Source organism: Haliotis cracherodii, unplaced genomic scaffold (genome assembly GCF_022045235.1).
Source record: "Haliotis cracherodii isolate W230 unplaced genomic scaffold, xgHalCrac1.p SCAF_3, whole genome shotgun sequence".
Taxonomy (NCBI): domain Eukaryota; kingdom Metazoa; phylum Mollusca; class Gastropoda; order Lepetellida; family Haliotidae; genus Haliotis; species Haliotis cracherodii.
Window position 1 is genome coordinate 25,707,361 of NW_027266286.1, and position 12,161 is coordinate 25,719,521.

The 12,161-nt window shown below is 37.4% G+C and overlaps 1 protein-coding gene across 11 annotated transcripts in view; it reads left to right on the plus strand.

The window, feature by feature from the left end:
* LOC139474163 (syntaxin-binding protein 5-like) overlaps window positions 1–11,241 on the plus strand; it is a 142,374-nt gene extending 131,133 nt beyond the window's left edge. For all 11 annotated transcript variants that reach the window (XM_071257050.1, XM_071257053.1, XM_071257052.1 and 8 more), the window contains 4 exons: window positions 122–217; window positions 1,751–1,875; window positions 2,491–2,609; window positions 3,269–11,241. In XM_071257050.1, coding sequence (XP_071113151.1) covers window positions 122–217; window positions 1,751–1,875; window positions 2,491–2,609; window positions 3,269–3,406 — 478 coding nt within the window. In that variant the 3' untranslated portion in view covers window positions 3,407–11,241. The remainder of the gene's footprint in view (window positions 1–121; window positions 218–1,750; window positions 1,876–2,490; window positions 2,610–3,268) is intronic.
* Window positions 11,242–12,161: the final 920 nt, after the last annotated feature.

A 12,161-nucleotide genomic window follows, 5' to 3' on the forward strand; every position in this document is an offset into this window, starting at 1 on the left:
TGGCCCATTTTAAGGGTTTTGCTATATGTTATCATTATAAGGATTAGTGGACAAAAACTGTTAGTTTCTAACCCTGACCAGTCTTATGATATGGTTCTCATGTGTTTTTGTTTGTTTTCAGGGTAGCCAGAACATTCTGCTTTAGCAACAGTGGTCATGCCTTGTATCTGTGTTCCCCGACGGAGGTTCAGAAAATAACCTATTCTGCTGATATTAGGTAAATCTCGACTTCAGTAGAGTAGTGTTTGAATTTTGCATATTTCGAATTGATTTCTATGATCGCATTGACTTTCTGTGTGGACAGTACATACTTTAGGGCTGGGACGGGTAATCGGGTCGGGTGGGTACAGAGTAGGACTACGCGGACCTGTGGTTTATCACCTGATATATTGCTTAATGACAAAATTATCTAGAACTCCATGGTTACACTTCAACTCATTAATGTTCGCATTTCTTTCTGACTATGCACCCATTTCTTCTGACTTTTACATGTTTGAATAAAGATGAAACTTCAGGCAACTTCAGTGTATGCAGGACCAGATTGTTTTATTCGTGTTTCTAAATACATTTTGCAAAAGCTAAGATCAAACCTTTCCTTTCACCGAAGTGGTAAATGTCTGAGACTTGCATCACTTTGGGCTTTCCTCCCACATGAAGCTGACATACCTTGATATAACTGGAATACTGTTAAAAGCAGCGTTAAACCCAACTCACTCACTCTTGTCAAGAATTGGGTACAGTGAATATTATTCTTTAATTCCACAAGGATGCAATATACATTTGTGCATACAGAATGCACATTTCTGCGTTGTGTAAAATCCTGATGAGGGAATATAAGTTTTGCAGAAGATACTAAACTGTTATGATAAACCAAATGAACAGAACATGACAGGAGGGAAGCCCTTTCCTGGGATATATTATGTTAAGGAGGTCCAAGTTAGAATTGGTCCTAGCACATGGAATCCCTGATCATAGAAGGCGACTAAATAGGTTTGGGTCGTCACGCTTTGCGCACTGTGTCATTGTGTGCAGATGGTGTAGATCATGGTTCATGTTTTCAGTCACCGGTTTCCCTGTCCAGAGTGAATAAATTACACGTACTGTATTCGACGTAATAAGCGCCCATGGCGCTCTCAAAGTTAAAAATAGGGGGCTCTTATTAGAATATTATTTTGGTAAGAAAAAACAGAGTGGAAAGATAAATTTCGTGGTTTATGCTGACGGCCTGAACTGTTTATATACTGTATAATTGCCCATAATTAAGGGTGCATGTAACACACGAGTGCGTATTATACACGAATAAATAAGTCTTGTGTACATTGATCAATCAGAAGGGGTGCTAATTGGGATTGTTCACTTGCCAATATATTAGTAAATATTGCCATGGGCGCTTATTAGAGCGGGGCGCTTATTATGTCGAATACGGTATTTGAACCTGTCGTTTGAAATCCATAAAATGGCCTTTTTCTAGCATTTGACAATGTACATCACCATCACTTTTGAGCTCCATCTGACCACATCTGCTTAGCCTTATATCTTAAGCCGAGAGTGCTGTTTGGATTGATTAGGAAATAAGGATTCTGTCTCAGATAGGTTAAGTTATCTGTAGAACCGAACTCACAGTTGTACATTGAAAGCACAGTATGTTTGTCTCAAGTCTAACATGAGAAAGTTAAATGTGAGTTGTTTAAAAAATATAATGTTATTGTTGTTTACACTCTTTGACCTGAGTGTGTATTTCTTCTTTCAGTGAAACATTAAATGACATGCTCGGGGACTTGTTCCTGGCCTGTGAGACTCCTGATGCACCGAAGCAGGGGTTCTTCAAGAACCTGTTCAGCGGAGGGCCCTCGACACTAGACAGGGAGGAGCTATGTAGGTGTCACGATATACGAGGGGCGTTCATTAAGTTTTGCAACTTAAATATAAAACCAAGTCGCAGAATATCCTTGAACTTTTATTTTTCAATATAATCTCCCTTCACCTCAATACACTTATTCCCTTTGTCTTTCAAGCTTTTAATACCACTTTTATAGAAATCTGCAGATTGGCCGGAACAGGAAAAAGTCACTGTCGGTTAAGTCTGTGCTGTAGGGTGGGTGATTTAACTGTACAGCCCAGACTTAGCCCCCAGTGTCTATTTCCTGTTCTGGCGAATGAAATCTGCCCTACATGGAAGACGCTTCCAGGGTGACGTGGACATAGTCTTGGGCTAACTGACTAGCATGAATTTCGAAGGCTTAGGATGATTTATGATCTAAATGGACGTGTACTCCACATGACCCTAGTTGTTTGAGAACAGGGATTTATCCAACGTGTTAAGCTGCCCGAGGCAGGAAAATTGGGGAAAAAATCATTATTTTGTTCAAAACTGGGATTTTTTAAACTAAATCTTAAAACATTATTATTTAATGACATTTGCTGCAGAAAACCTGCCTCTGAGCAGGTCTAGATAAATCTGTGGATGACCAAGCTATGTTTGTGTTTCAGTTGGGGAGAACAGTGGGAAGGCATCGAAGGGCCTGGCTAAGCATGTGCCTGGGAGTGGGCTGCAGCACCTGCAGGCACAGAGTGGGGCCATCGGGGGAGAGATCGCTCGGGCCAGGATGGTGAGTCGACATTAGGCACCGGCTGTTTATTTATTTTTGTGACCTTCCTCCAATAATATGTGTATTACTTTGGTGACCCCCATGATTCCCGATCCCATTAGTCGCCTCTTACGACTATGCTTGTCGCAAGAGGAGACTAAAGGGATAGGGTGATCAGACGTGCTGACTTGGTTGATGAATGTCATCACAATCCCAATTGCGTGGATCGATGCTCATGATATTAATCACTGGATTGTCTGGTCCAGATTCAATTATTTACAGACAGCCGTCATATAGCTGGAATATTGCTGGCTGCGGCGTAAAACAACAACCCAACCATTCAACCCTCTGAACTGCCTGTGTACATTCATTTTCTTCAAGATTCAGAAATCAGATATTGTATGCTTTTCTAATTATTTCACTCGCACTCAATCGTACTGAGAATTTAGAAGTGTCATTACCGATAGGCTGTTTTTGAAGTTCACCTACTGGAACTATGAGGAGGGGTTTTCACTTTCTGACATACAAAGATATCGCGATTCAGGGGTCATTAATTAAATAGGAGGATCAGTCTTGGTTTGTTCCTTGATTCAGCTTCAATAGCTGAACACCTCAAGAACACCATGATTCCTTTTAGGTCCAACATTTTGTTCTGAACCAAACTATATTTATCTGTACAGGCTTTGGTGGAGAGAGGAGAGAAGATTGGCGACCTAGATGACAAGTCAGCCCAAATGTTGTCCCAGGCGGAGAGTTTCGCTCAAGCAGCACACCAGATCATGAGCAGATACAAGGACAAAAAGTGGTACCAGTTCTAGACAGAGTGACACAGACCTTGCCCCGCCCGCCAACCCAGGCTAGAGATTGTTACTGTGGATACTCGCGCCATGTTACCATGGAAACAGGCACTGTGGTACCCCGTACATTAATTCGTAGGCTGCAGTCAAGCACATACACATGCCACACTGCCACTGTCAGAGCTGTGGCAGTCGAAGATACGGGAGATACAGGACAGCCCTTGTGCAATGATTGATCAATGATTGGATAACGACTGATTAACGATTGGGAGAGCTGCATGTGTTGATGAGCTTGGAGTAGTGTGACGGCATGTTCGCAGGCTGTCTATGGACAAATACCTCTAGGATCTGGGCCCAATGCTGCTCAACATTTCACACTCGTCAGTTCGGAGTTCTGGTTGGAGTATGTTGAGACCACGGAATCGGCACAATGTGATTCGGTCGTACACCTTGCTGACCTATTTTTGACTTATTTATTCCATTCCCTAATCAACACAGATGTAAACTATGTACCATATGTTAAGTTTACTTTTATAATACTATATTTCTATCTCGGTTTGCATCCCCAGTGCAATAGTAGGTGTAGACGTAGTATTAATATTACCCTGGCAAGGGACGTAACTCTACTGTGTTGTATTACATGAATTGGTTGTGTGCTCATTTGCCTCCATCATCCGATAGTGGCCCTAGAAATCCTGGTGTTTGGTTGTTCTAAGGTGAAGGGTGAACACGTCCGTGCAATATTAGGAAGGAGAGAAAGGTCGCGATGACCTGTGTAGCCAAGACCTGGGTCGCAGTGACCCAGGTAGCCATGATCTTGGCAGGGAACGCTGTTCTCTATTTAAATATGTATAATTTGCCACATGTACAGCAATGACATAACTTATGGAGCTGATTTAAATTATTTATGTTGTATATAGATGCTTCTAGTTTTGTAAATTCTGTTGTGGAAGACATTCCATTATGAGGAAAGGGATTGCCTATGGATGACATGTCTTTTCATCTTTCTCTATCATGTTTTTTCGGCAATACTTTTGACATTCTATGGCGTGGAATCTGTGAGATCATAGTCTGTATGTCAGAAGATGGTGTCACTTTTAAAGGGAACTTTGTCAGAGTTCAATGGGATTGGAATCAAAGCGGATGTTTACTTATTTTTTCCTTCCAAGAAAGTAAGTTCACATTATCTGAATGTATGCATATTTACAAAACCTTTCCAATGGTGTTTCATTCCTTGGTTGAACACTGTACTCACATTCCCAATCCAAAGCATATTAAATAATATTAAAAGAGTTCTTTCATATTACCTGATTACTCTTAGATTACATGTGGTAGTCAAGTCTCCATGTTGTTTTACAACACCCATGGGCTGTACATACACAAGAATGACAATCTATCATACTCATTGCATGTTTTCGATGGAAGATACTTAAAAACTGTTCCCTGAATCTGCCATGCTTTTAATAAGAGGTACCTAAAAAGAGGGTGGGGTGGCTACAGTAGAACCAGGGTATGTATGTAAAAAAAGAGAAAAAATTGAAGACCAATTGTAGTAGCTGTTTGATGAGTGTAGCATCTGACCCATACCGCAGTACTGTAGAAATCATTACATGCACTCTCAACCATTTGCCCACTAAGTCCAAGCATTAAATTAGGCCAGGCTTCTTTTTTTTTTTTTTTATGGATTTTTTACCCAAGCACTCAGCTGGTAGGTTGAAAAAATGCGAAAATAAAATTTCCAATTTCTAATATTTGTTTGGATTTCCCCAAAATGCTTAATACCGGTAGGTAGTGTAGCACTAGGAATACTGATTCTTCATAATTTGTGGTGTTTTGAAGTTTTGAAGTTTTGAAGTAAATTTTCAACAGTATTTAATTATAGTATTTGAAATAATATAATATTTATCGTAACAGTAAATGTGTTTTTTTTCTGATTGACATAAAAACATAACTCTATTTTTTTCCTCATTCCAATTTTTTGGAGTGGGTTTTGTAAACCAAGTTTGAAATAAAGTCTGGCCTTGTTTAGATGAATCATTGGCAGTACAAACAAAATCACTCATACACTGTAATCTGTGAAAAGATGGAAATGCTTTCACTGATTTATGAGGCTTAATAAAATAAAAGAATTGGTTCTCAGGCAATGGTTTTCGAAAATAATGTGTGGGTGGGCGGTGTCTTTTTTTCTTCTTTTTTTGGGGGTTCAAAATAGTATGTAACCAAATAAACAGTTGTGTAACCAAATAAAAAGGTGTGTACAATCAACCTGGGAAATGTATTCCTGCTGTTGGACTTGTTTGTTGGAATATTTGAGGATTTTGTTTGTTTGTTTTTTTAAATTGAAATAAAAACAATATGTGCAACTTTGTGATGATGTGGGCAGTGCCTGAGAACCAAGATTATTAATTTTTGTAGCCTCTGAAACTTTGCAACATATGGCCAAGTTTTTCATTCTTCATCAACAATCTCTTGTCCAGGGGCGGGGTGGTCGGGTAGCCTAGTGGTTAAAGCGTATGCTCGTCACGCCGAAGACCCGGGTTCGATTCCCGACGTGGGTACAATGTGTGAAGCCCATTTCTGGTGTCCCCCCACCGTGATATTGCTGGAATATTGCTAAAAGCGGCGTAAAACCATACTCACTCACACTCTTGTGCAGGGGTATTGGAACAGTGAAGACACCTTTCCCTTGGGTGTTGAGGATGGTACTCTATCAGCACATGTGGACATGTTCACTTCAGGAGTATATTCTATTGTTCACATGGGTGGAAACTAACATTTTTAGTCCACTAGTCCTTAAAATGCTAACATACACAGAAACCCTTAAAAATGGCAATTTTTATACTAGTCCTTATGATACCTTAACTATTGGGCAGATTGGCAAGGACTACAGGACTAGTGCCAATTTCGAACGCTGGTTCATATAATTGGTAGGCCATACTTGGCAGTGTGTTTAAAGTGTGTTTATTTACATATTTGGGAAAAATGAATAAGTATGAATAGTAAGTTGGCTTTATCTCCGAAACTACTTAAGAATTGTTTGCCTTTGCAGATATTTTGTCCTGGGAGTAAAAACAATAATCTATTGACTTGCACAGTATTTCAGGGCTAAACTTAGGAAGTAGTTGTAATGTTAGATGAGTGGTTTATTTGTTGGGATGTAGAAGCAAGAGCGTGAAATTTTGACTTTGTTTTGATTGTTAATAAATTTCAGTTTGCATATACCATTTGTCTAGGGTTGTACATGGCTGTGGTGAAATGTTGTGTGGTCTTGTAAAGCCATTTTGTAATTTAGCCATTTGACTCGAGGGACCTTTCAGGTGATACTTAATGTATACATAATATATACTACACAACCTTAAGTGTTTAATAAAAACATAAATAATGTTAAGCTATGATATTTGTTTTGTATGTTTCTTATCATCATGTTAAATGAATTTTTATCAGGCGATCAATCATTTTTGTGATTTTTTTTCTGGTAAAAAAAATTGTATTTTAATAGAAGTTGTGTGAATTTCAAGAGTGGACAGACTTATCTTTGATACTTCTCTTGCCATGTGTATGGCTGGTGATGGAATTGGAGAAATTTCTGCCATCTGAGAGATAAAACAGGAAAATAACATGGTGATTTTAAAAACAGTCTTACATGATTTTCTTTTTGATCAGGGAGACTTTTATGGTACTAGGAACAAACACTGTCGAAAGGATATCACAAAAAAACATGAAATGAACCTGAGTTTGGACTGGAATTCAAGAGCCATTGACATACTGATCTGTAAGCAATTATGTATAGAACTAAACATTAACTGGCCTGTCTTCAAGGTAAATAAGGTAATATATTATGTAATATGTAACAAATTGCAGTTCAATTACAAAAGAGGTTTCTGAGAAAATATAATGTGTTGAATATAGGTCTTTGACAGGGTATGTGTCTGTTATGTGTAATCTCAGGGCTTGGGCAGTAGGTGTGAGCTGTTATCTGTGCAGTTACAATAGGACAGAGCTAGATGTTTGTACATTTTAGCAGCTCTTAGGCTTTAAACTCCAGTATAGCAATTTGACAATAAAGCACTGCTGATAAAGTAACAGATGTGAATATTCGATTTGCGGAATAATACCTACATATTTATGATTTCTTTATTCATTAAATATTTGATTTGTTTGTTTGCTAAGAAATCAGTGATTGCATTATCTTTTTAATTTTCTTGTGTAGAAAAACTATGCTGAGATTTCTCCAAATCATGTTGTGTGGATACATTTGTCTGCATGAATTGATAATGGCCAGAGGGATTAATTGAGATGTTGGCATTCACTGAGAAAGCAGGCTGTGGATTTTATCTGTTATTTGTATCATAATGAACTGACATTGAAGGATTTGATTTGTTATTTCAGTTTTGTGAACCTTGGTTTATGAATATTGCCAGTGAGTTCAATTTTATTGTTTTGAAACATAGTTTGAAAAGCATGTTAGTGTTAGGTTTCAAATGGAACAAGAGGTATCAAATATTGGATCATATATATCTAACCCTGTTGTTAGTTTGATCACTCAGGGTCTGTGTTTGAATCCTCATGGTACTGTTGGAAGTGTTACTTGTGATGTCACATATTGTCATATGGATGCAATATTTATAATTCTTTAGAGTTTATTAAGTTAATTCAAAAAAAAAATCTGATTAATTATTTAGTTATTTTGTTAGTGTCAGCTTTATTTCTTATTTTAAAGTTTTACTTCATACACTGCTTTCTCATTGTAATCTCAACAGCAATAATGCATCTGGGGAACTTGGAAAAGTTCTATGAGTCATTTTACACTGAAAAGAATTTTGATGTATTATCATGTGTAATTGTGTCTTGAACATTCTTGGTCAAGTTTATACATTCCAAAGATAGAAATGATCTTTTGGCAGTCCAGTTGAAAAGTCATTTATATTTATGACATGACATGAAGTCGATTTATACATGGGTATTTTGACAATCCTTTGAACAGTGCGGTAGCATAATTGATACGATCATTATTTATGTACCTGTGAGAAACCTAATTTGCTTAAGTCTTTTTGTATATATTTGGTTTACGGATCCTCTGATCCCAAATTTCACAAATGATGATAATTTTTCTACTTCCATATTCATTTAACAAGTTTCTTTAATATTTAAAAGGATTTGATCAAAATAGGAAGAAAAACATCTTCTTCACCTCTTTTTTGTTCCCAGTGTCCAATTGTTTCTTGAAATATGTTTTAAATTTTGTTTATTAACTTCCTATATTTCAACAATCAACCATGTAGCTTTGGAAAAATATGTAAACCAAGTAATTACAAATACAGACCAAAGGGGTACTTACGAGTGAGACTGTTAAACAATGAATGTGTTGTTGTTTTGTCTGTTGTTTAGTGCATTAAACCATGCAGCAAGATTTATTTATTTTATTGTCCAGATAATATATTGAAATGTTGAAAATTCATGTTATGTTTATGAGAAACTTTCTAAAGTTTGGATGTTAGATTTGCATAATCATCAATAAATGGCTGGGGTAGTAATAGAATTAGATATTTTATTACCTATTTGAGTCATGACGTAGTCAGGCTGAGCTGTTTCAGCTGTAGAAGAGTGACAAGCACTTGATGAAATCGGCACTGACACTGACGAAGTCAATATCGACATGTCACGTCAGTTTCACGTCAATCAATTGCAAAGAGTGACAAGCACTTGATGAAATCGACACTGATACTGACGACGTCAATATCGACGCGTCACGTCAGTTTCACGTCCATCAATCGCAAGTCTTCGATTCATCTCAGCAACTTGAATGCAAATGTTGACACCAACGTCCTATGTGTGGAATGGTTTTGTTTCCTTGTTTCTGTATTGTTTCTTTATTGTTATTGATTATTGGGATGTTAATGAATTGTTACCAACATACTATGGTCCATTTTATTGCATAATTCTTCTTATAATTACCTTGGACACCATAACGGAATGTGATACCTTTTGTATGTTTTTATAGCGTTTCTGTAGACTAGCAACTGAACTTTGACATGGATCCTGGTATCGCTGTTCTGGCTAGGGTAATGCTGTCTTGAAAATCTGGCATGAATGAAGTTTAATTGTTAAAGTTCAATTTGATTAAATGAAAATTAGTATGTAATTGTATGTAAAGTGACTAATTTCCATGTTGCATGTTGATTAATTCATACAAATTCTTATCAATATATGTTGAGTGTTAAATTTCTAAATGATTTAACTGAAGACGTCATATGGCATCAATGTTATTAAAAGATTTTCTGCCATTTTTCATGAAAACACTAGGATGCAGAGGAACCCACAGTATTATGAATATATTATATGGATTATTTCACATGTCTGAAAAATAAATTTTCTATACAATTTGCATCAGTGGAGTGAAATTTGTGACTGTTAAGTGAGCTTTTATGATGTCAGAATTTACGAAGACTTAGGAAGTGTTGGTCTTTAAAGAAATTATGCCCTGAAAGTTTGATAGAATATCTGTAGCTGTATGTAAAAAAAATGTATGTATTCGAATCCCAAAGATAAGATTGAGACTGGACATTACTGAGAGACAATGGCTTGTTATAAGTGAATGGTCAACTGTACATAGATCACCAAGTCCAAGACAAGGCAATTGGTTTGTTTTTTGTCTGTATCACTTTAGCAAGGGACACTGTGTAATATATTTCCAATGAATTCAAAATTGTGATGGACTTTTGAACTTTGCACTGGCTTTGTCATATTCATGAATTCTTTCAACCCTATATTTTCAAAATGGATTCTTTGAGATGTTTTCATGGGAGAGTCCAAACAAAATTTTAGGGGTTTAATGTAGTCACGTGTTGAAGTCAGTATTGCACTTTTGCATATTATGTACTGATTTTGAGGACACAGGACAGCAGCTAATGGTTTCAAACTTTGGATGAAACTTTCTGTATATGGAGATAAAAAGGTTGATATTTCATTAACATTTTCTCTCTCAAGCATTATGTTGTTTTTATTGGAGAAAATAACTGAGGTTTAGATAAATACGTACCATGGTGTCAGTGGTTGACTATTGTAGTATATGACCAGCTGTCTGGGACTGAAAGAAATTGCAATAGGAAGCCAGAACAGAGCGCAAATCAGAACGAACTTGTAACTTTAAATGACCCGCAGTTTCTTTCAATGAGTAACAGGCTTTATGTTATTTTCCTAAGCAGGGCCAATTAACAAGACCACTTATCAAGGATAATGTATTTAACAGTGGTGGATTGAAAGATGGTCAAGGGGTTTGAATTGAAGCCTTCTTTTAAAAATAACACGTAATAATATCATGGACCCTTATGACAAAAGAAAATATTTTTGTTCTTTTTGAATAATTATCTTGTGACGTGCCCTTCACTCACTGAATTGAAGGGAAAATTTAGAAAATGTGAAACCCCTTCAAACAAATCTGAAACTGAAGTTATTTAAAATTTACATTCGACCTTACAAATCCTGGATCAGCCTCTTTAATGACCGTTTCTGTGAGATGAGAATAGGTATTTAATGGAAATCCTGAAAATGTTGAAGCTCTTCGATGCTGAACTCGTGTCGTCACCCACCTTAACCCTTCTGCTGCTGACTGGTATTACATGTTTGACATTAAAACCATTGCACTTGTAGCAAGTGTTAAAGGGTTAAGGCTGCAAGTGATGGACAGTGACTGCTAGTGTTAACCCCTTTCACTTTAACTGTCCAGTCTAGATGCTTTAACCCTTGTGATTTTCTTCCTTCTGTCCAGTGCTATTGTGTTTGATTGTGTCACAATTGAAAATAATACCTTAAACATAATATGTACAAAGCTGTAGAAAAATATCACACAATAAACAATTTGAACTTAAAAGTGTGTCTTGTAGTGATTATTGTTATCTTGATTTCATCATGGTGTCTGGATGAGAATTGGTCTGCAGCAACCTTGCTTGTTGTAAGAAGTGACGAACGAGAACAGGTGTTCAGACTGTCTGACTTGGTTGATGTCATTGTATTCCCATTGCTTATTGATGTCATGATGACCATCATTGGATTGTCTGGTCCTGACTCTGTCATCAACAGACTGCCGTCATATTACTGTGTGCAGCATTAAACAAACAACAAACATGAAGAATTGACATGAAATGTATGAGCGAGTTTGGTTTAACGCTGCTTTTAACAGTATTCCAGTTATATTGTGGCGTGACAGCTTAATGTGGGAGGAAAGCCCGAAGTGATGTAGGTCTCAAGACGTTCACCACTTCGGTGAAACCCATGAGCAGAGGTATGCAGCTGACAAACCTTGAAACATAATCGGGGGGAACCAGGATTTGAACACACAATCATAAGTTTCCGGCGTACCCAAAGGATGCAACTCTGCACAGCGAATCACGGCTGCTTAGACGACTGGGCCACCTGTGCCGAAATGAGGAGTGCCTGAGAATTACTTTTGTGGGTTTACTCCACTTACATCAAACACCCTTGAAATTCCGGGAGAGAATTTGTTCCAAAGAAATACAACAAGGCAACTAAATTGAAAGGGTGGCCAAACTCTGTGACTTTGTCCATTAGGTGTCATTGTATCCTGGGGGCGGTCGGGTGGATCGATGCTCATGATATTAATCACTGGATTGTCTGGTCCAGACTCGATTATTTACAGACCGCCGTCATATAGCTGGAATATTGCTGAGTGCGGCGTAAAACAACAAACCAACCTGTACATGGACACTTTTCAGAACAAGAAATTGACACATTGACGTATTAAGATGTTACTGATATT